The sequence below is a fragment of the Fusarium falciforme genome, chromosome 1 (genome assembly GCF_026873545.1).
Source record: "Fusarium falciforme chromosome 1, complete sequence".
NCBI classification, from domain to species: Eukaryota; Fungi; Ascomycota; class Sordariomycetes; order Hypocreales; family Nectriaceae; genus Fusarium; species Fusarium falciforme.
This window is the reverse complement of record NC_070544.1, coordinates 4,917,676-4,938,144: the sequence shown is the minus strand read 5'-3', so window position 1 is coordinate 4,938,144 and position 20,469 is coordinate 4,917,676. Positions and strand designations below refer to the sequence as shown.

The following is a 20,469-nucleotide window of genomic DNA, read 5'->3' as shown; positions in this document are numbered from 1 at the left end:
GTGACTGGACTGTCGTCTACGAGCTTGAGTGTGACGGGCGTCGCATCGGCGATGTGACGAGCGGTGCTACTATGACGTGAGTCGCATGTGATTGAGGTGCGTGATTTCCCTGGCATTTACCAAGTTGGGCGGCCGAGGGTCGATCCAGTTTTTTTCTGGGCGGGCCAAGCACGGGATGGGGATGGAGATGGGGATGATGGATGGGCTGATCCGGGACGGGCCCCCAACCCCCAGGCTCAAAGAAGATTAGCGAGTTGCGGATCTAGGGTAGCCTTCTTGGTGGGAGGATGCGAGCTGCTCATCTGGGCTACACGGGGATCAAAGATCTGCATGTTTGCATGAAAGGCTTGTTTAAGAGTTGAAACGTCTTTGTGGGTGTTCTTGGTCGTTGTGGATGATCTGGTGGTATATTGAAAGGGCTTTATTGCAGCTTATCGATACTGCGAGAAGAGACATGTGATGGCTCTCTTCCGACATGGAAATCACTCAAAAGTCTTCGTGCGTTTGAATACAGACAATGAAAGAGTAAGAAGCAACCAGAAACGCGAGATGATTATGCCGTATCTAAATAGCCCAGAGAACCCATGAACAACTCAATCCCAAACCAAACAACAACCGGAACGAATCCTACCGTTGGCAACACATACTCTACTCAACCGATAGAGCGAATCACTTTTGCATCACTTACAGCAGTTGTCGATAGAGTTATTAGCCATGCCGCACCATCATCACCATTGGACAAGCATAATCCCGAGGGACGACGAAAAATATGCACGACAATAGTAGAGGAGACGACGTTATGGCTCGGGGTGCTATGGCCCCCCCTCAGCAGGGCCAGTCTCCCTCTCTCGGATTCGCCTGAAGGGAGCTCCTTGGCTATCTCACCAGCGCGCGGCGTGCCTGCGAGAGACAGCTCACGCAGTTCCAACAGCATTGCCAGCGTGTAGGAGTCGACATGTCCAATCAAGCCCTCCGCCAGCGCGGGTGGACATTATGGATACGGGAGCGGTTTGACCCCAACATGTGCCCACACCTTCGGGACATTGTCGATCGGGGCCGTCGTCAAGTTGCGGCCTCGTATAGCTGGCAATACTCGCCTAGTCAGGACGTGTCCGGGAACTTTGCTAATGCTGTGCGCCTCCTCGATGTCTCTTGCCAGGCGTTGATTGGGATGATTCACCAAGGCATGAATGACTGGGATGCCTTTACCAAGCTAGAGTTGGAGCTGCGCGCCGCCGTTGGTTATGCCAATTTCAGCAAGGAGGTTAACCCTGGGTATTTCTGGAGCTGAGAATTAAACTGAAGAATGTGAAGGATACCGAATGTGTTTGTTTATGCTTTCTATCGTTGGCGTTTGTTGTTTTCATATTTGGAGTTGGAGTTGACTTTGAGGTTTGGGATAGACTTTTGGGAGTTCACGCATGTTGGGCAACAGGGGTATACGGGCTGACCAATCGGGAATACAGTGGGGGGCAGAGAGAGCTTCCCTTGTCAGCCACGTGGGTCAGACGGTGATCCCCGGCTGAAGCTGAAGCTTGTGTGGCAGTGCAGACGTTCCTGTGGCTCAGCCTCGGTGTAAGACCAAAAGGGATCCGCAGACCGACCTCGCCGAATCGGGACTTGGCGATTTCATAGCTATTTTTTTTTTCTCCTCCCCCTATCATGACTCTTATCAATAATTTTTTTTAGCCGGCCATTGTTAGTGTTGATGGGTCCCACGAGAGGCAATAATTGGTGATGACTGAGTGGGTTCGGTTCCCGTCTTCGCGCCTTTTCCCCCGGATTTTTTGTGCTCCCCCTTGTGAACTTGTTTAAAACACTCAAGTGAGTTGAGGTTGATAACGATAAAAAGCAAGCTTCTTAAGTTTCTGTTGCCCAAGATGCGTGCTTGAACTGTGCTCTTGTTATAAGAGCACGCCAAACTGATTCTGAACAACTCCCTCTCTGCCTTGGAGTCTTTTTCTCTTTGCCACAACTGCAAATTTTCCTTCTCTTCCCCTTACACCGTAAATACTTGGTATCACCGCTTCCCGACGACACTCCACCATGGGTCTTGAACCTCTCGACTTCCCACAGATGTGGCAGCGTCCCAGCTACGCCGAGCTGGCCGTCGTGCTGCAGAATCTTGAACTCAGCCCTCCCATCTGGAACCACAAGCGTCGCCGCTCAGAGATTATCGAGGAGCAAGAGTCACTCGCAAGCCAGCGCAAGAACGAGGTGACCCGCTATCTCTCGTCCATCATCAAGAGCCCCCTGGCCTGGATCGACGATGACGAGGAGAAGGAGGACCTCTGGACTCAGGCCAGCAAGCGCATGTCGGAACGATGTGGGCGTACGGCCATGGGTGAGGTTATTCGGAGGTGGCCCTTTGAGACGGCGGCTGCGGATGAGTTTGAGCTCATCATCCGGGAGCCTGCTCTCACCGGTGACTCTCTGGGCCTCAAGACCTGGGGTTCTTCTTACGTCCTGTCGCAGCATCTTCCCCGGCTGGCCGAGACGTCGCTGTTCCGACTCTTCGATGAGACGCTGGGACAGTCGCCCCCCGATGTTCTTGAGCTCGGTTCTGGAACTGGCCTCCTAGGACTTGCGGCAGCGGCTCTGTGGAAGGTTCCCGTTGCCCTTAGCGATCTACCCAACATCGTGCCCAACCTCAAGGACAATGTGGACAAGAATAGTAGTCTGGTTGAGTCCCGTGGCGGTTCACTCACCGTCGGACCCTTGACCTGGGGTGGAAGCGAGGATGAGATTGACCAGACTCTGTTTGGAGAGCCTTACCAATTTAAGGTATGTGTTTTTAACGATTGTCTCAACCATGACACATTCGTCTTGATCCGAAAATCTCTGACTGTTGATGACTAGATTGTTCTCGCGGCTGACCCCATGTACGACGACGACCACCCTGCTCTCTTGGCGTCGGCCATCTGCCAGAACCTGGCGCTGGGCTCAGAATCGCGGGCGGTGGTGATGGTTCCGCGGCGAGACGCGACTACGGAGAGGTTGCTCGAGTCGTTCCGACAGGCCATGCTGGACCTGGAAACGCCGCTGTTCTGCGAGGAGGAGGATGAGCTGGCGGGCCAGGACGACTGGATCGGGGACGAGGAGGAAGGGAGGGTGCGGTGCTGGCTGGGCGTGTTTAGTCGTGGGGGATCTCCTCGGACAGTGATTAGTGATGATGCGTCGTAGGAGGGGTGCGTGACTGTGTTGTTGACAGTGATGGGGGTGAGGTGCTCTTTGGATGCGAATCATGGAGAGGGGGGGGAATGACCTAGAACTCTTTACCAACCAACTTTAGACAAATAGACATAGACGGCTTAGAATAAACAGAGAAGCAAGCGCAGGCAATTATAGAAACCAACAATAGACAAGCTTGTTTTTTGGTTGAGTCAGGGCGTGCCGAGTGAACAATCACAAGACGCCCATGCACCCTTAAGAGGCCCGTTTTCCCTCCATCTCCTGATCTTCACTCGGCCTCCTCTTTTCAACCTCCACCGAAACTCCTCGCACAGTTTATAGCAACTGCACCCTCTTTTCATTTCAGAGTAGAATCTCTGCAGCAACTCTTTTTCCAATACCCCTCTGCCAACTGCCTCACGTGCTAGCCCCCTATCGTCTGCCACTCGCAGCGCTGAAGCCTGAAGGCAGCTAAACACTGCCAGTTGTTGACAGTTGCAAAGCGCCTCGAAGAATAAACACACCCCGCCTGCTTCCCTCGTGCACACTCTTCTCCTGCTTCTTCCTCTTTTCTCATTCAACATCACCAACTCGCATCGACTGTGAATAACACACACAACACATACACCCACCCCCCCCAGCATTTCCTGCATTTAATCACAGTTTCTCAATTTGTTACTCAATGAGGAACAATACCTCTATTCAATGTACCGTCGCATTCTTCATTAGGAGTTTCCCCCGCTTCCAGTCGTCTCTTGGAGAGCGTGAAGCGCGTTCAAGAGCGCAACCCGACAACCTCTCCTCCTCCCCTCCTCACACATCAACACCATTCCCTTCACCACCACCATTTCAAACCTCAATAAGAATGACAGGAAAACCCAGCTATCAGGCCAACGAGATTCAGTTTGCCCTGGAGCTCATGCTCCAGGACCTCTACAATGAACAGATCTCGGACGCTTTCGATCAACGCTTCGGTCGCCCTTTGACCGACAATCAGATTCGCTATCTGCGCAACAAATATGGCAAGGACCCCGACTTCGGGTAAGTAAACAATGAGTAATTCGTTTCTCGTACTGTTGTCTCGAGAATGTCCTTGCTAATGTGATGGCTGTGCTTGGTAGGGCTCCTCTGGTCAATCGACCTGCGAGCAAGAAGTTGAAGCGCCGTCGCGCAGAGCCTCCCGAGTGAGTTACCCTTTCACTCTCATACAGAACAATGAAACTGACCTTTCAGACCTCCCCGACCTGAGAAACGGGCCCGGCGTGAAGTGCCGACTGCGACCGCGCCGGTTACTCCAGCCGAAGTTGCCCCCTCCCCAGCAGTTGAACCACAACAGCTGAAGTTGCCCCAGCAGGGTCATGAACTACTCTCTACTGTTGTCGAGACGATCGTTAAGAAGGAAGAAATTACATCACCAACCCCCAGTCAAGCTTACGTGCTTTCACCGACCGCTCCAGCCTCCAGTCTGCCTGCTGCTCACCAGGCCCAAGAGGGGGGCTACGTCCCCAGAACCACGGCTGGACCCTTTTACCAGCAACAGCAGGCTACATGGAACACAAACTTCCACCCGATAAGCACAACTTTCGGCCAGACTTGGGTTGCTTCACCGGCCGAAGAGAACCCCGGACTTTCGACAACGCCCACGCCCACGCCGAATATCATGTCCCCTCCTCAGCAACCATGCTTCTTCCCCAGCCCAGTCAATGGTCTTCGATATCGGCCTCACAATATCCAGAAGTACCATCCTGGGATCCTGTTCCAGCCTGCAGGCGTTCAAGTTGTCGCTGGCGGCCAGGCCGGGGTGTAGAACGCTCCCGTACCTCAGCCGGCGACCTCAGAGGACGTGCTCCAGAACACCCCTCAACCCGCTGAGATTGTCCAGACAGGACTGATGCTCACTCAAACCGATGAAGAGGCTGCTCCCCAGCAGGCGATACCCTCTGATGAGGTTGAGTGGCGTGAAAACGTAAGGACAGCTCGGCAAGCTGATAACGAACCCCCCCTGACCTCTCAGCTAACTCAAGACGTCAACACCACAGTTCGCCAAGTTCTTTCAAATCCCGTAGGGAAGCGGCAGTTCCACTCCCAACAACGATACTCAGACTCACCTCCGACGCCACAAACAACTAATCGATCCGTACCCCAGCAGCCTCTTGCGGACTACGGATACACATTCCAAACACCTTCGACCCCGACCCTTACCATGAACACTCTCGACCCCAGACTGTTTGAGGAGAGCTGCGATTCGGAGATCTCTCCCAAGCAATCATTCACACATACATAACCACACATGTCACTTACCCACGTTGACAACACCTTCCCCTACTTTTTTGGAACCCGAGAACACGATAGGATTTGCGTGAGAAACCGTCTTATTTAACACCTAGCAAGTTGAAGAAACGAGACCTGCCATGGAGATTTGCAAGCTGCTGAATACCCGCGCCGTTGAGACTTTGTTTCGCCCAGGACTTTGGGTCATTATGGACGTCGGATGCAGAAACTCCTAGATCAGCAATACCGCATGTACGAGTTGAGATGGGACACAGAGGAATTCAGAACTAGGAAAGTTAGATATCTTAATTGGATACCTAGTTCTTGAGCGAATCTCCTTCGCTTCCCATTTAAATAGGTAACCTAGAACCAATCCAACGTGCTCGTGAGATGTGAAATCCTTCAGTGTGCCACGTAATGACAGAAATGGTCGACGCCTCCGGCTCCAGCTGCCGGCTTCTCCCTCAATCCTCCTCTACCTCCTCATATCCATACCAACGCGCCCGCCAGAGCCTTTCAAAAGGGTATCTCGTGCATGTAGAAACGAATAGACCACCACGTAAATCTCTCCAAAATAATCACTCACTTCCTCCTCTTGTGCGTCATGTCTTTTCGTGTAAGGTAGTAAGTAGATGAAATCCGTAACACCAACCTCCAACAGCCTCCCATGACCCTCTGCCTCCATCATAAAGTCCTCCAAGGAAAAAAAAAAAGAAGAAATAAAATTATGTAGTCATCATATAAGTGCAGTAGTTCGACGACAGCGAAGCTGCGGGACGAGAGCACAACCTCGGCCATGGTCCCTTAAACGCTGATGGTGACATTTCGCTGGATATTGACCTCCTCGATTGGGAAATGGAATACGATTCGGAAGAGGTCGCGCAGGTATGCGTATCGTTGAGAACTCTTCATCATCATCTGAATACTTTTGGCCATTTCCTGCGCCGTGACTCGCTTGCCTCGGGATGGCAACATGTGGTGTCGGGGGATAATCGAGTCCATTAGAACCGAGTTCTTATACTGTGCCAGCAAGGCCGAATGGGAGAGAAGAGACCCAAAGGATCCGGCAGGAAGATCCTGCACAAACTTTTGCAAGGCAGTGGCGGCAGCCTTTGGATCGGTGATGGCATCGCGGTTAAAGCCTAGATTCATAGCCGCTCGGAGAACGAGTATCTTTGCGCGTGTCACATTGGCGTCTTCGGACGTTGCTGTTGTCGTTGCTGTGCTCGACGTCCGAACACTGCTCTTGGAGTAGCTCGAGAGGTTGGAAGCGCTGCTGGACCATCGACCTCGACTATTGTCGCTAGGGGTTCCGAGGACCAGAATGTTGGGCATCGTAGGTGAACGGCTCTGAGGGGAGATGGGCGTATCCTCAAACTCGGTCACTGGAGTTTCGGGAACGACCGGTGGTTTCCTGGGTTTCTCTTCTGGGCGAGCACTCTTGACGCTCTCATGTTTCGACGGAACCGAGGATGGGTTCGACGCACGGCTTTGTCGACCGCTCTGTTCAGGAGCGTGGTGACTGAAGGTCTGGCTCGATCGAGAAACGGATCTGTCTGGCCGAATCTGCGCCCAGCTATCACGGAATACGTCGCACAGCTCCCAACAAGCCTGAACAGTAGAGCTTAGCAGCTCTTCATCTGGAGGCCTGCCATCGCGCCTGTTCTGCCGAAGGTTAAAGAGCATCTCTGCCAGAGACCAGCTTGCGCCAAGCAAGTGGTCAGTCTCCTCAGACAATTCGCTGCGTTGCTTCATGAGTCGGTGGCACAAGGCGATGTAAAAGTCCAACGTTCGCTCCCTAAACTCCTCCGGCAGGGTGCCATCTTGAGCACTGTACAGGCTGTCCAAGCGTTAGAAAGAGAGCACACTTCCGGTACATGCCACTCACTGGTTGTTAAGCTCAAAGCTGACACGAAGAACCGAGTCTGCCGTCTCGTCGTCGCGTTGCCGCACATCAAACAGCGCTTGGCAGAAGTCACGGAGGAGATCAAGGTTCATTTTAATACTGAATGAGCCCGCATCTGCGTCTCGATTCTCGTAAAGTCGTTGACAGAGTTTCCAACAGGTTCGCCATGCCTTCTCATGTGCGTCGGGGGCGCTGGATTTGTTGAAGGCACGGGTGCGGTGAATCGAGCTCAGTTTGGAGAGGCTATTGCATAGAGTCCAACATTCCGCAAGAGTAGCTCGTAAAGTCTCGATTTCATCTTGGTGATGAGACATCAGTATGCCGTCTGACTCGTACTCTTCGTCGTCGCCCTCGGCTTCAGTTTGCTCGTCGATTTCTACCAGTGTTAGCCATGCACATTGCCACGACCCATCCTGAACCCACTCTCGAGGCTGCTCGTACTACTCGAGCGTAAGCGCGTGCCCTCATCCAACATGGACTGTAAATCTTGAGCGCGCGGTGTGGCGCTATCTATGTTGTACTGTACAGGGTTGACATCGGTTGAAATCGGAGGACGAGCTGGATGCGTCGATGTCTGACGACGAATTAGATGCATATCGCAAAGCCAGGTCATGCACAGCATACCTTCTCGGGAGAGCTATCGGGAGAGCTATGCGAAAAGTTCTTGGGGGAGCCATTGGCAGCAGGTAAACTCTCGACATCGGATTTGAGAGGCGTCCCTTCACTCGACCCCTCTGGCGCTGATGCTGGAGCGACCTATGTCGTGGGTTAGACGTGATACCCTGCCGATCATTTGAATCTCACGTACCCAGCTGGCAAAGCTTTCAGGTGCATGAATGACAGACACTGCCTCATCGTTGCTGGTCTGATGCACGTTTTCAGGGAGATGGGTAGTGAGCATCAAAAGCTACATTGAGTCAGTCAGCGTCTGACAACCATTGAGGTTTGGATCTCGGAGACGGACCTCGGAGCGGCGTGAGGGCTTTGGGTCAAAGGTATCTCGATGGATATCCTCTGCAACGTCATCCTCTATTTCGGTCGTCTCGGTGCCATTGGATGTAACTGGCGATGGGCCGACAATATCGCTTGGGCTCATGACATTGAAGGATGAGCTCGTCATGCGATGGATAGAGCCAGGCCGGAGGGAAGATGAGTCGGTGCTCGGAGGAGAGGAGCTAGAATAATATGGTCAGTAAGAGGCCGGTGTGCTCATGTTGATATAAGCGGAGTTGGTATCAACTCACACTGGCCTGAAGGGAGCACGCAGGCTCTCGGTGTCTGTAGACGTCGACATCTCTTTCTGGTAGTAGGCAAAGGGAAATTGCAAGCTTCCAGTCGATGACCTCAAAGGGGCCTCGAGGGCCATGGCTGGAGCCAAGGGGGTGGAACTATCAAGGAGGGCCGAGGGCAGATGTCGAATACTCCAGCAGGAGAGGGAAGCTTAAGACGGATTGCAGCGACAGGCTTCCAGGCAAGAATGCCTTGCGGACTCTGCAATGCGACGAGGTTGAACGGTGACCCAGTCTTGGAAGAAGAAAGACCCAAGACGTGGGATAGCTATCGTGGCAGTGGAACGAGGAGGTGTGGTGTTGGTCGGTCGGTGGTCGGCGGTCGTGCGGCCGGGAGGAGGCCCGCGGGATATGGGTGTCCAAAGGTTTGCGCCGATGCTTCCAAAAGGGCAATGCGGGAGAGGAGAAGAATAGCAAAGCTCAGGGCGGCTAAGCAAGACACCAATGTTGAAGCAAGGGCTCAGAGAGCTTCCAGAAACGAAGCAAGCACCTCAGTTGTCGGAACGGGAAACCAGCTCACCGGGAGGTCGAGGCGAGAAGCAGAGGATGGACAGAATGGAGGGCGGGAGGTTTAAAGAACCAGGCCGAGCCAAAAGCTGGAGCGGGCGGTTGCAGCGACGGACTCAGGCAGGCAGACGCCAATTTGACAGGGGTCAATAGCCAAGGTCCCTTGTCGATGGGACACCCCAGCCCTGTTGGCAAGGGTGCTGCAGCAATGCAGGTAGCTTTTGTTACTGTCAATGCAGTGAGCTATGGGAACCGCAGTACCAACCACGACCTCTGGTGATCTTACCCTTGGCACCTGCGAGTAGCTGGCTTTGGGTCAGGCCGGCTACCTTGCTGCCATGAGATGTGTGTGCGTGTGTGTGTGTTATTCTGGTGGAGGCCGGAGCTGCGGCCTGCGCTTGTCGGGACGCGATTGTTGGCGCGGCCAGTGGGAAACAAAAGAGACGCAGAGGCGCGATGGATATTGAGCAACAAAAGTTTCGGTTCCCCTTCAAGTTCAGGTTGCTTTTGCTGTCAAGAAACCCTTGGTGGCCGGGGAGAGACGGCTTACTGAATTGCACAGATCAGCAAGGACAACCCGACAAACTGGACATACCAATCGTCAAGGACTGAGGGAAGAGGGACGAGGGTGGAAAAGACGGGGGGATCATGAATGGGGGCGTGCCCTGGCGGATGGAATATGGGATGTGTGGGTATGGACGGGGACGGAGCGAGCTGGTAGCGGAGCGGAGGGGCTCTGCGGCTAAGAGTCGACTTGTGACAGACCCCCAGCCAGAAGAGCCACCTCGAGCTGCGTGCTGCTGCCGACTCGGGGGTGGACCAGCAGTGGATCGACAAGTAGTCGGGCGTAGGTTTGAGTGAGAGAAGTACGGATGGAAGTCAGAGAGAAGTTGGGGGCCAGAAGGGGAACATGTTGCCTGGTGTTCTGTCGAAAGCCAATTCTTGCTTTTCTGGACTCGACACTCGGCCAGGTTAGGATGGATACGAACCCAACTAGTTGTGTATCATTGAGAAGAGAGAGGTCAGGAGAAGATGGCTTGTGCCAGAACAATAGCGGCAACCCAAAGTCAGTTGTATTGGGGTGTAGTACACAGTAGAACACCTACTCGAAGGGCACGAGTTCAGGGCGGAATTACGTCGACTCGACGGGATGGATGGCTGGAGCGGCTAACGTCAATGTCCCCCTTTCTATCCGGCTGCCTTGCCTCTGGCGTTGTCCTTGGCGGGATAAGTAGGGTGTCGTCGATGCAACCTTCTCTTGACTGCTTACCTACCTACCGTGTACGGGATAGGTGGAGGCTCAACGGGTGTCCTCGCGAGGAAGAACGAGCTGAATCAATCGTGCCCAACTGAGACAGGCATAGGTTGTTGAATGTTGAATTGCACTTTCAAGCTGACCAAAAAGAAAAAACACTGATAATGACCCAAGCCATACATCCAGTACCAGTACCGAGGGCAAGTACACCGAAAACACTTAGAACGTGATCATCGCCGTTGACGGAAGGAGCCCTGGACACCATCAGGCTTGGACGAACGGATCAAAGAACGGGAGGCCCATCCCTGCTAGCACCTGCCTTACTTCTGGATCGCAATCTTTTCCCCATCCCAAGACCTGCTGACTTACAGTTGGTGAGTGTGTACCTGAGGGCTAACTTAACACCCATCATATTATCTGTCATGGATCTTTCTTTCACCGTCATCGTTGGACTCTCATCTCGTCAGTCCATGCCTCTCCGTCTACCTGCCCTCCCTCTCGTAAGACTCCTTTCGTCTACCCATTGACTCACTGACTTCGGATCTGCGGGTGCTCAGCTTCGCGTTACTTTGCGCCCATCAACACACATGCTCGACGGATACAAGAGAACATCCCCAGGCGCCCACCGCCAGCAACGGGCCAGTCAAACCCCGGCAGGCTCGTCGAGGGGGATGGGCGTGGCCTCCTAACCCGTGGGGCTGCATCAAAAGGGACAGGCGTCGGCGCTTAACTCACGGTGGGACTGGCCAGTCCTCCGCAGTCCCCCACCCCATCGCTTCCGCCAACGAGTTGCAGCCCACCCAATTGCCATGCTCAGTGGATCTCAAAGTCTGGCGCAGGCAGGACTTGGCCGAGGATGCATCCAAATACGCACGGCACCGAGCCCTCTGCGCAGCGCAGCACAGCAGGCAAGCAGGCTGGCGGGCTGGCAGGCGAAGCGTTCCCTTTGTCAATGCCATGTGCCACAGCCTGCTGCACAGCATCGACGGCACGGAATGTGACACTCAACTCTCCATCCCAATGATCGACAACCGACCTCAGCCCGCCCTATCCCAATCAGCCTGTATTCGGCACGGGTGCCACCCGCAGGATGCATTCTAGAGCTCGATGTTGAGACGAATGCAGGCCGAACGGGGTGGCAATGGCAACTTTGCACGTCGACAACCAACATATCGTTACTCCGCATAGCGTGTCATCCATCTGCTTGTTGACGGCCCAGTCGGCTGAGGTTTTCCAAGGTTTTCATCATACGAAGCCTGGATGGAGGCATGTTGGTTGTGTTCAAACCTTCCATCATGCGGGCATTGCTGTGATCTCGAGCCACCTGAATCCGAAGCCGTGCTCTAGTGGCCATCCAAACCATGATCGATAGTTGCTCTTTGTTGTTTCGTTTTGGCAGCAACTCAGCCCGCCATGTCCGGTCTGGTCTGGCCGCCGGAGGAGCGACCTCCCTCCCTCCACTTCCTTCGAGAGCGAGTCCGGGCGCAGGTCCCATACGAAATCCCACACTCTGGGACTTGTCGATTGTGCTGGTAAACGCCCTGGGCGCGCAGGGGCGCCACCAGATTGCCAGACGGGCCAGTCAGCGATCAGCCTCTTCGATCCCAGCAGTCTGGTCCCGGCGGCTTTGGCAACGCTAAAACAAACCGGTGGTCCCACTAGCCGGGGCCGCAGAGCGGCCTCCGTGACGCAAAGTCCCTTCCCTTGTTGGAGCGCCCAGCGCGCTCTCTTGGCTGTGCGCCTTGAATCCGATATTGGCTGTGAGTGGCTTTCAACAGGCTGGAACGGCGTTCAGCCTGCTTCTCAGTGTCGAAGCGACATGGACATTGTTGATTTACGTAAACGGTGTTCATGGACACAGTCTTGTCTGGAGCCTCGTCCTCTCTGTCACTTTGCTTCTTTGGGGCTCAAGGTGATCGAGAAGGGTGCTTCCGCTTTCGGCACGGAACGCACTGTTGACGTCCAGAATATCCATGCGTCTGCGGAAACGCCCGAGAGTCTGGCATCCATCATTGCTTTTGATCAACAGTCTTTCGACCGACAATTTTGAAGTGGAAGGGCTCAAAATCCAGGGCTTGTTGGCGGATTATCCTCTAGTCCTCGCATTATCCATGTCAACTTGGAGACAGACCTGGCTAGGATTCTTGTCCCAGGAGCCATTTTAGCGTGGTGACAGCCTATGCCTGCTGCGTCGTTTCAGTTATCACAGCGCTAGACAGACTGTCGGAACCGCTCTAACGATTCCATCCCATCCAGGCGGTGCGGGGACGACAGCCCGTTGGCTAGCTTGGAGTGTACCCTTGGTGACTCCATGGGTTCGCTCTTCCAGGAAGCAAGCTTCCTGGTTCTTTCGAATTCGGGTGCCTTTCTCGATCCCTTCTTCAACCCACAAAGACGGGGCTGAGGCGTGATTCTTCTTCCTTCCGGGATGGGTCTCGGGATCCACAGCAAAAGAGGCACCGAAGCTTGAATGTTACCCAAACTGCCTGCTCATCGACATATCGAGCACGCTGCAAAATGATGGTTCCGTCGAGGCACATGCTCCGAGTTCCTTGGCCGGCCCGTTGAACATTTCGAGCTAAAAGTCCGGGGCAAGAGTGCAACTGACGCGGCCGAGGCCATGGTGATGAAGGAAGGATCTGAGCAGAGGGCGGAGTTGAAAGTGCATTGCATGCTTAGGCGCCGGCGCGGCCTGGTATCCCAACCCCATTCAATTGACGCGGTATCGCATATTGCTGCGTCGTGCAACCCGACCCGATGGCTTAAGCCAACCTCTTATGGCACGGTTGCCGTCTCGTTGTTGGCCCTAGCAAAAACATCGTGCTGGATCGGCGGAATGGCTCATGCCGCTTGTTCAAGTGCGCGGTTGTTGCCCGCTTTCAGCAACTCGTCTGACCACCCAGACGCGGTAATCTGTCTTGTTGAGCTGTGGAGTGGTCTTGACTATCCAGTATCAGAGGGCACAGGGGAGAATTGTTGGCTCTATAACACCATCAGGTATTGCCAGAGCCGGTCGTCTTGATTGCATCTTGGCAAACGAGACGGTTGAGGAGGATACCACTGTATCCTTGTCACAACCAATCACAGCGAATGGTGAATCTCGCCCGCCTTTGGTGTTAACCAGACCAACCTCCAAGTGCTCACTCTTCAGAGGACGACCCGACACGTTGGATAGGCTGACTGGTCTAGGTGTATTAGGGCTGGAAACTGAGTGGCTGGCCTCAAATGTCGGCCGCGTTCCGCATTGGCTGTGAAGGAGTTCAGCCTCAATGCTTTGTTCCACGTCTCTTTCTCAAACTTGGCACACCAACTGGTCTGCCCTATGGCCTGGCCTAGGGAAGCACATGTAGTGTTCAGGCTCTGCACGGAATCCCAGTGTCTGGTTATGGGGTGGCATCCCGGCTCATCTTTGGTGTTGGTCAGTCACCGAGTGCCCTCATCGAGAGTTGCATACCCTGCCACCAGATGTCTCTACTGACACACAACACTCGGTAACCCGGACATGGCCTTCCTGTGATAAGGTTGGTCCGAAAATGCCGAGCCCTGCAATGAGACGATTCTGCTGATGTGTCTGTGAACTCGGACCTTTTGCGTCTCCGACAGTCTGGATCGGCGAATCGTTTGGCTTGCGGTGCGGAGTTGTTGGCCTGCAGCGAGATTTTCTACAAGTCTGCTGTTTAACATGGTTCGGCCAACAGTCTTCGCGTGAATTACCAGGGAGGCTCCTGGGGAGGGCCTCGGCCAACACCAACAGGCCGGATCGATACGAGAGACTTGTCACGGCCGGTGTTGCTCGGTCAGGTGAGATTTTCGATATGCAAGGCTGCATCGCTGGTTCCGTTAAGCGAAGAAGCTTGTTGGCTCCATCTCCTAAGCGTTACTTCATGCGCATGATGTCTGCCCATCCCCTTTGTTCTCTCTTGTCGCAGGCGCTTGTCCACCGCTCTTTGCGCACAGGCCTTGACGGGGGGTGGTGGGGGAGACCTGGGGAGGTGCAAAAGTAACCTATCCGCCAAGTAATAAGCAATCATGGCTCCTCGCTCAGATCATCAACCTCACTTGAGGGCAGGATACGGAACCTAGGGTTCTTGCTGACTGATCATGTCGATTCGCCATACAAAGAAGCGAGTTGGGTGCAGATAACGCCCCAAGAGTCAATGGGTGTAGTGCACCTGGGCATCTCGATCACGTTTGGGTAAGACACTGTGAATTAAGAGTACTCGCGTGCTCTAGCCCTTTCAACGCGAAGTCTTCCATACGCCATCCAAACGAGGTACTTGTTTAAATTCCATTAACGCCAAACCATGCACGATCTTTATGTTCCATTGTCAAGGGCGGGTCTTATTCGTTCTCGTTGAGACGCTGCTTCTTCTCGTTTCGGCCATCAGGCGTGTACCTAAAAACATGTCAGTATCAGGGTGGCAATCATATTGTCTCGGTGGTGTCGTCGTACTTGAGAAGCTTCTCGATAAGATCAACGTGGGTCATGATCATGCGGCGGCAGCAGTATCGCTTCAGACCGAGCTCGTCCATAGCGTCACTGAATATGTGTGTCAGCTTCTATTCGATCGCGCCATAGGATTTGCCGTACCCATCGGTCTTTCGGGGATCTGCGATCAGTTGAAGGTAACGCTCCCAAAGGTCGCCAGTGACCTAAACAATTAGTCAGTAGGTCGCTCGAGTAACGTGAGGCCGGAGGGCTAGTCACCTTTCCGCAGGAGAAGCAACGGATGGGAATAATCATCTTGGCTTTGTGATAAAGTTGCGCGGCAACGACGGCTGTCTCGAGAAGATTTGCGACAAAGGTGATGGATGCGTCTTGGAGGAAGCTCGCGATTCTTTGGCGTCGTTCCCGAGTTTGAAAATAAATTCTACCTTCCGACGTTTGTCCGGAGGTCGGCTTATCTTATCAGCAGCAAAAAGTTCACCAAAGCGGGACCAAAATTTCTGCGAACTCCCAGCAGATGCACAGGCAGGCGCCTTTTCCCTGGACAAACCACCTCGCAACAAAACCTTATTGTCCGTCGCGATAGCAACACTCGATATCCGTCTCGACTGTGTAGACAGGAAGAGGTGGCGAAAATGGCTGGCCACAAGAGTTCCCGGACGAAACTCGACCCGACCAAGAAGCGCAAGCGGGACCTGAATGAGAACGACTCGAGATCGAAGCGCCTCAGAGCTGAGCGGAAGTTGAACAAGGCCAATGGTCGCAATTCGGATGCCAGTGAATTGCCCATCGCAAATGGCGTCGTAGCTGAGCTGGATGGGCTCGCAGGAGCTCTGGAGGCTCCTGGATCCAGGGAGCTCGAGATTGTCCGACAATTCGACAATGCTGAGGCAGGATGGCGCGTCTCCAAGCCCATGGGCGGCAGGATGCTCGATATCGACCCTATCCTGACCGAAGATGAACAGTGAGCTCATCAAGTGCCACTGAAATCGGCTTGGCTAACTTTTATAGACACCTTATCCTCGCCTACAACACCTCGATCCAGGTGTACTCGGCAGCCGACTCCTTGCTTGTGCGCCGAATCCCAATCACCGCAGCCGACTCATCAGAACAAAAGGCCTCGGCGCCTGCCCACATTGTCGCAATGCGGCACTCAAAGCAAGACTCAAATATCATCTGGGTCGCATGCTCCGATGGCCATGTGTTCCAGGTCGATTGGACAAGCTCGAAGACCCCTGCGTCGTTCCAAACGCGATCCCGAACTGCCAACGCCCTTGTGGTCTTGACGAAGAACATATCTGGAAAGGCACAGGAACTCGTTCTTGTTGCCGAGTCGGATAAGCCCGGACGGATAGAGGTTGTCGCATACTCAGCAAATGTCAAGGCGGAGTCTGAACCCAAGGTTGTCTTGGCGATGAAGAAGTCGGGCAACGGCCTGCAACTGCTGGAAGCGAGCGATGACGGTCAGGTCCTGGTCGGTGGATTCAACGATCGTCTCTTCTTTGGTGTCCCTTCCCAGCCTCAATTTGACAACCTGGCGGCCTTGGAGTATGAGATCTACACCTTCGATGTCCCGGACCTCGTTACCGCCCTCGACCTCAGAGTGTACCCCAGGCCAGCGACAGGAGGAAGAAAGGCGCGACAGGAGACTGCGCCTGTGCTCGACATTATTGTTGGTGGCGCCCGCGGTTCCATCTATCTCTATCGCGATGCCCTCGCTCGGAGCCAGGCCCTTGCCAAGTCCGGTTCTGATAAGGAGCCCATTCAGGCACAAAACTTCCACTGGCACCGAAGAGCTGTGCATGCGGTGAAATGGTCACGAGACGGTATGTGCTTGAAATCTTGTGGCTGCACCTATCATACTGACTTTCATAGGCCACTACATGATCTCGGGAGGTTCCGAAAATGCTTTAGTACTATGGCAGATGGACACTGGAAGAAAGGACTTCCTGCCACATCTTTCTGGCTGTGTTGAGAACATCACCGTCTCCTCGAATGGATCAGCCTACGCCGTCCACCTTGATGATAACTCGGCCATGATCATCTCAACCGCTGAGATGAAGCCAACAGCATACGTTGCTGGTATTCAGTCGGCTGCTGTCAATGTCTCGACACCCAAGGATCAATTGGTTCAGCGAACGTGGAAGGCGCCTGAAGGTGTCCAAAGACCAATCCCAGCTGCCATTAACCCATCCGACCACTCAAGATTGCACGTCTGCGTTGGAAACGGTCGTCAGGCTACGCTTGCTGGAGGGTTCTCAGCTCCATTGCTACAGACATTCGACCTCGAGTCCTTCCGAAGTGTGTCACAACAAGCACTGGCTCGCACTCAGCCTACGGATGTAAACATCACTAACAAGGGTCACCCTATTGGCGAGCCCCTCATCACCCACATCGCATTCTCGGCTGATGGAGAGTGGCTTGCCAGCGTGGACACCTGGGAACCCTCATCACGAGACGTGGATAATGTCCTCAGCGATATGAAAGACCAGTTCATCCATGAGCGACGAGAAGTCTACCTGAAGTTCTGGGAGGCGCGCAAGGGCGAGGACCAGATCGCCCTTGTTTCCAGGATCAACGCGCCGCATGCCACAAGCCGTAACGAGGCGGTTCTTGATTTGGCGTCGAACCCCGTCTCGACATGCTTTGCGACTATCGGCACTGATGGATCAGTCCGCCTGTGGCGCCCCAAGACGAGGTCTCAGAATGGCATTCTCGTGAAGGGCCCCAACGGTCGGGAGGTCTTTACCTGGAGCTGCTCGCAAGTGATTGCTGTGGGTGACGGTGTGTCCCCAGACGGTACCGTCGACATCCCCGACTCATCCGCCAAGTACGAGCCTCAGGGAAGCATTGCCTTCTCAGAAGACGGCTCGACCCTTTTCGTGGCTTTCGGGACGGCTGGATCTGGCTCAGTCTATGTAATTGACGCTGCATCTGGCGAGGTCGTCAAGACGCTTGAAGGCCAATGGAAGGGTCAGTTGCGGTCTATTCGCGCCCTTTCGCCATTTGTCGTCATTTTGTCTGATGAGCTACGGGTCTACGATGTTGTAAGCGATGAGCTGCGCTACGGCATTGTGATGCCCGAGTCCCTACAAGCCAACGAGCTGCTTCAACTCGCCGTCGATCACACTTCTGGGCACTTTGCTCTCGCTCTGCCAGCGAGCGAGGGTTCCCTCCTAGCCGTTTTTGAGCCTGAAGAAACAGAGCCCTTGCTAGTGCGCAGCACGCCTCAAAGGGTTGTCAGCCTGGTATCTGCTCCTGACACAAGCGGCTTCATTGCTCTTGATGATGCGGCTCAGGTGTGGGTAGTTGCGGAGGGATCCGACCCCTCGTCCCTCGCCACTGTTCAGCCTCTGGAGGACCTGCGTCTTGAAGGCACTGAGGTAAACGGCGGTGACAAGGTTGCTCTCATTGATGAGGATGAGGAGATGGCGAGTGACGACGAGGCCGAGGCTGAAGGCGAAGTCGAAGCCGAGGATGTGGAGATGGAAGACGACGATATTCACCACAGCGTCATCAACCAGCAGCACTTGGCAGACATCTTTGACGCTGCTCCTGCATTCGCCGCACCTCCGATTGAGGACATGTTCTACAAGGTTACGGGCCTGCTCGCGACAAAGCCTCTCTCGGCTTCATGATAAGATAGGATATATACGAGGGTGAAGTGGGCTATCTTGCCAAGCCCAATGTATTATACTAGACGTGGTCTGGTTGGAAGGATCCCCATCTCTGGGTTGCCAGGCATTGCATTGCCGGCGTCGGCGTTGAACAGGGTTGGTTGAAGACAGACACAAGACAAGACGCAACATGTGCAGATGTAACATCATTACCGAAATCGGCATCCCGGGCTGGAGGGAAGCAATCACCAACCAGACGCCACCCGGCATCCATCGGCGGAACCGGGAACCGGGAATCGGGTCGGTCGTGGATACACTGCAAGGTGCGGGGAGAGGAGACGAGAGGACGAGAGAAGAAGCAGGAAGAGAAAAAGGTGTGTCCTGGTGGACCAATTGCGCCATGGCGCGATGAGGTGATGGGATGAGATGGATGGGCGAGTTTATCTTGGCTACTTACCTATCTTTTTTTTATTACTTATTTTGCGAGACAAGACAAGACCAAGATACCAAGTTACAAATCAACAAATTGCATCCATTGTCAGCCGGCACCTTAAGCTTCTAAACCCCGTTGTCGATCTTGCCCATCTACCACTGCAACTCGGCCATGTCGTTTACCTCTATCCCAATCCTAGACCTGGCTGCGGCTCGGGATCCGGCTACCAAGCCTGGGTTTCTCAAGGAGCTCCGCCATGCGCTGATGGAGGTTGGCTTCCTATATCTCAAGAACGTCGGCATTCCCGATGAGGTGTTTCAGAAGGTCATTGATCTGGGCAAGGGATTCTTTGATATTCCTGAAGAGGAAAAGTAAGTCTTGTTTCTACTTGAAGAGTTTATGAGAACTAACACCTAACCAGGCTCAAGATCGAGATGAAGAATGCCCCGTCATTCTTGGGCTACTCTCGCCTCTCGGCTGAAATCACGGCTGGAGAGATTGACCACCGCGAGCAGATTGACCTCTCAACAGAGCACCCCATCCCCAAGGAAGGCTCCCCTCTGTACAGGAACCTACTGGCACCCAATCAATGGCCCGCCGAAGAGTCTATCCCCGGGTTTCGGAGCACCTACACGGACTACATGAACCGCATGGGCGACATCTCCATCTACTTCACCTCCCTCATCGCCGAGGCCATCGAGCTCCCCAGCGATGCCTTTTCCAAGTACTTTGACGCTGACCAGCAGCATAAGCTCAAGATCGTCAAGTACCCGGACCTCGCCGAGCTCGGCCGCGGGGGGGACGCGCAGGGTCAGGGTGTCGGACCGCACAAGGACAGCATGCTCACGAGCTACCTCCTCCAAGCAACTTCCCACAAGGGACTGCAGGTGCAGAACGTCCGTGGAGAGTGGATCGACTGCGAACCCATCCCAGGGACGCTCGTCGTGGCTATCGGACAGGGTCTCGAGGCTTTGACGCAGGGAGTCTGTGTGTCGACGACGCATCGCGTTCTCTCGCCAGCCGCTGGCTCAGGAGCTCGCTTCTCCATCCCCTTCTTCCAGGGCGTGCGCATGGACGCAGAGTTTGAGGACCTCGAGAAGGTGGGCGTTGGCCGCGTGCCGGAGAGCGTGAGGGAGCAGCGCCGGCAAATCGTGGAGCGCAACGGCGGCCGTATCGACGATGTCGAGTTTACGTTCCGCGCTGGAGGCGTTTCAAAGACGCTAGGCGAGGCAACGCTGCGCAACCGCGTCAAGAGCCACCAGGACGTCGGTGAACGCTGGTACCCGGATATTCTGGCCGGGATCCGTGAGGAGCAGGCAAGGGCCAAGAAGCAGCGAGAGGAGGCTGCGCTGGTGGTCGAGACACCTCCCAAGGCGGTGGAGGCTCATTAAGTGGCAGCAGGCATGGGGGGAGAGAGAGAAAAGATATGACATCTTCTCCCTGTGGAATCATAGCAAGCGAATCATAAGAACCATGTAAAAGCATTTCCGTCGTGAGTTTCTCGTCACATCATCTCCATGTCCCAGTCTTTGCTCTCCCCCTTGTTCTATCACACCACAACAACACACAAGTA

The 20,469-nt window shown here is 54.3% G+C and overlaps 6 protein-coding genes across 6 annotated transcripts; 4 read left to right on the top strand and 2 right to left on the bottom strand.

The window, feature by feature from the left end:
• Positions 1-2,046: 2,046 nt before the first annotated feature.
• On the top strand, positions 2,047-3,183 carry NCS54_00139800 (Hypothetical protein; the record flags this gene model as incomplete). The annotated part of the gene is made up of 2 exons (XM_053147027.1): positions 2,047-2,784; positions 2,860-3,183. The coding sequence occupies 2 exons, from the start codon at positions 2,047-2,049 to the stop codon at positions 3,181-3,183; spliced, it is 1,062 nt and encodes a 353-aa protein (XP_053003002.1).
• Positions 3,184-4,036: 853 nt separating this feature from the next.
• On the top strand, positions 4,037-4,978 carry NCS54_00139700 (Hypothetical protein; the record flags this gene model as incomplete). Its single annotated transcript, XM_053147026.1, has 3 exons — positions 4,037-4,212; positions 4,293-4,355; positions 4,405-4,978. 3 exons carry the CDS (start codon positions 4,037-4,039, stop codon positions 4,976-4,978), a joined length of 813 nt encoding a protein of 270 aa, XP_053003001.1.
• Positions 4,979-6,246: 1,268 nt separating this feature from the next.
• On the bottom strand, positions 6,247-8,714 carry NCS54_00139600 (Hypothetical protein; the record flags this gene model as incomplete). The annotated part of the gene is made up of 7 exons (XM_053147025.1): positions 6,247-7,282; positions 7,331-7,724; positions 7,772-7,922; positions 7,973-8,104; positions 8,157-8,255; positions 8,313-8,523; positions 8,593-8,714. 7 exons carry the CDS (start codon positions 8,712-8,714, stop codon positions 6,247-6,249), a joined length of 2,145 nt encoding a protein of 714 aa, XP_053003000.1.
• A 6,026-nt stretch (positions 8,715-14,740) lies between these two features.
• On the bottom strand, positions 14,741-15,218 carry NCS54_00139500 (DNA-directed RNA polymerases I, II, and III subunit RPABC5; the record flags this gene model as incomplete). The annotated part of the gene is made up of 4 exons (XM_053147024.1): positions 15,108-15,218; positions 14,991-15,052; positions 14,853-14,939; positions 14,741-14,795 (listed from the first exon to the last, which is right to left on the bottom strand). The coding sequence occupies exons 1-4, from the start codon at positions 15,141-15,143 to the stop codon at positions 14,741-14,743; spliced, it is 240 nt and encodes a 79-aa protein (XP_053002999.1). The 5' UTR covers positions 15,144-15,218.
• Positions 15,219-15,394: 176 nt separating this feature from the next.
• NCS54_00139400 (Hypothetical protein) lies at positions 15,395-18,484 on the top strand (the record flags this gene model as incomplete). The annotated part of the gene is made up of 3 exons (XM_053147023.1): positions 15,395-15,810; positions 15,858-16,672; positions 16,722-18,484. The coding sequence occupies exons 1-3, from the start codon at positions 15,482-15,484 to the stop codon at positions 18,482-18,484; spliced, it is 2,907 nt and encodes a 968-aa protein (XP_053002998.1). The 5' UTR covers positions 15,395-15,481.
• A 583-nt stretch (positions 18,485-19,067) lies between these two features.
• NCS54_00139300 (Hypothetical protein) lies at positions 19,068-20,287 on the top strand (the record flags this gene model as incomplete). Its single annotated transcript, XM_053147022.1, has 2 exons — positions 19,068-19,267; positions 19,318-20,287. The coding sequence occupies 2 exons, from the start codon at positions 19,068-19,070 to the stop codon at positions 20,285-20,287; spliced, it is 1,170 nt and encodes a 389-aa protein (XP_053002997.1).
• Positions 20,288-20,469: the final 182 nt, after the last annotated feature.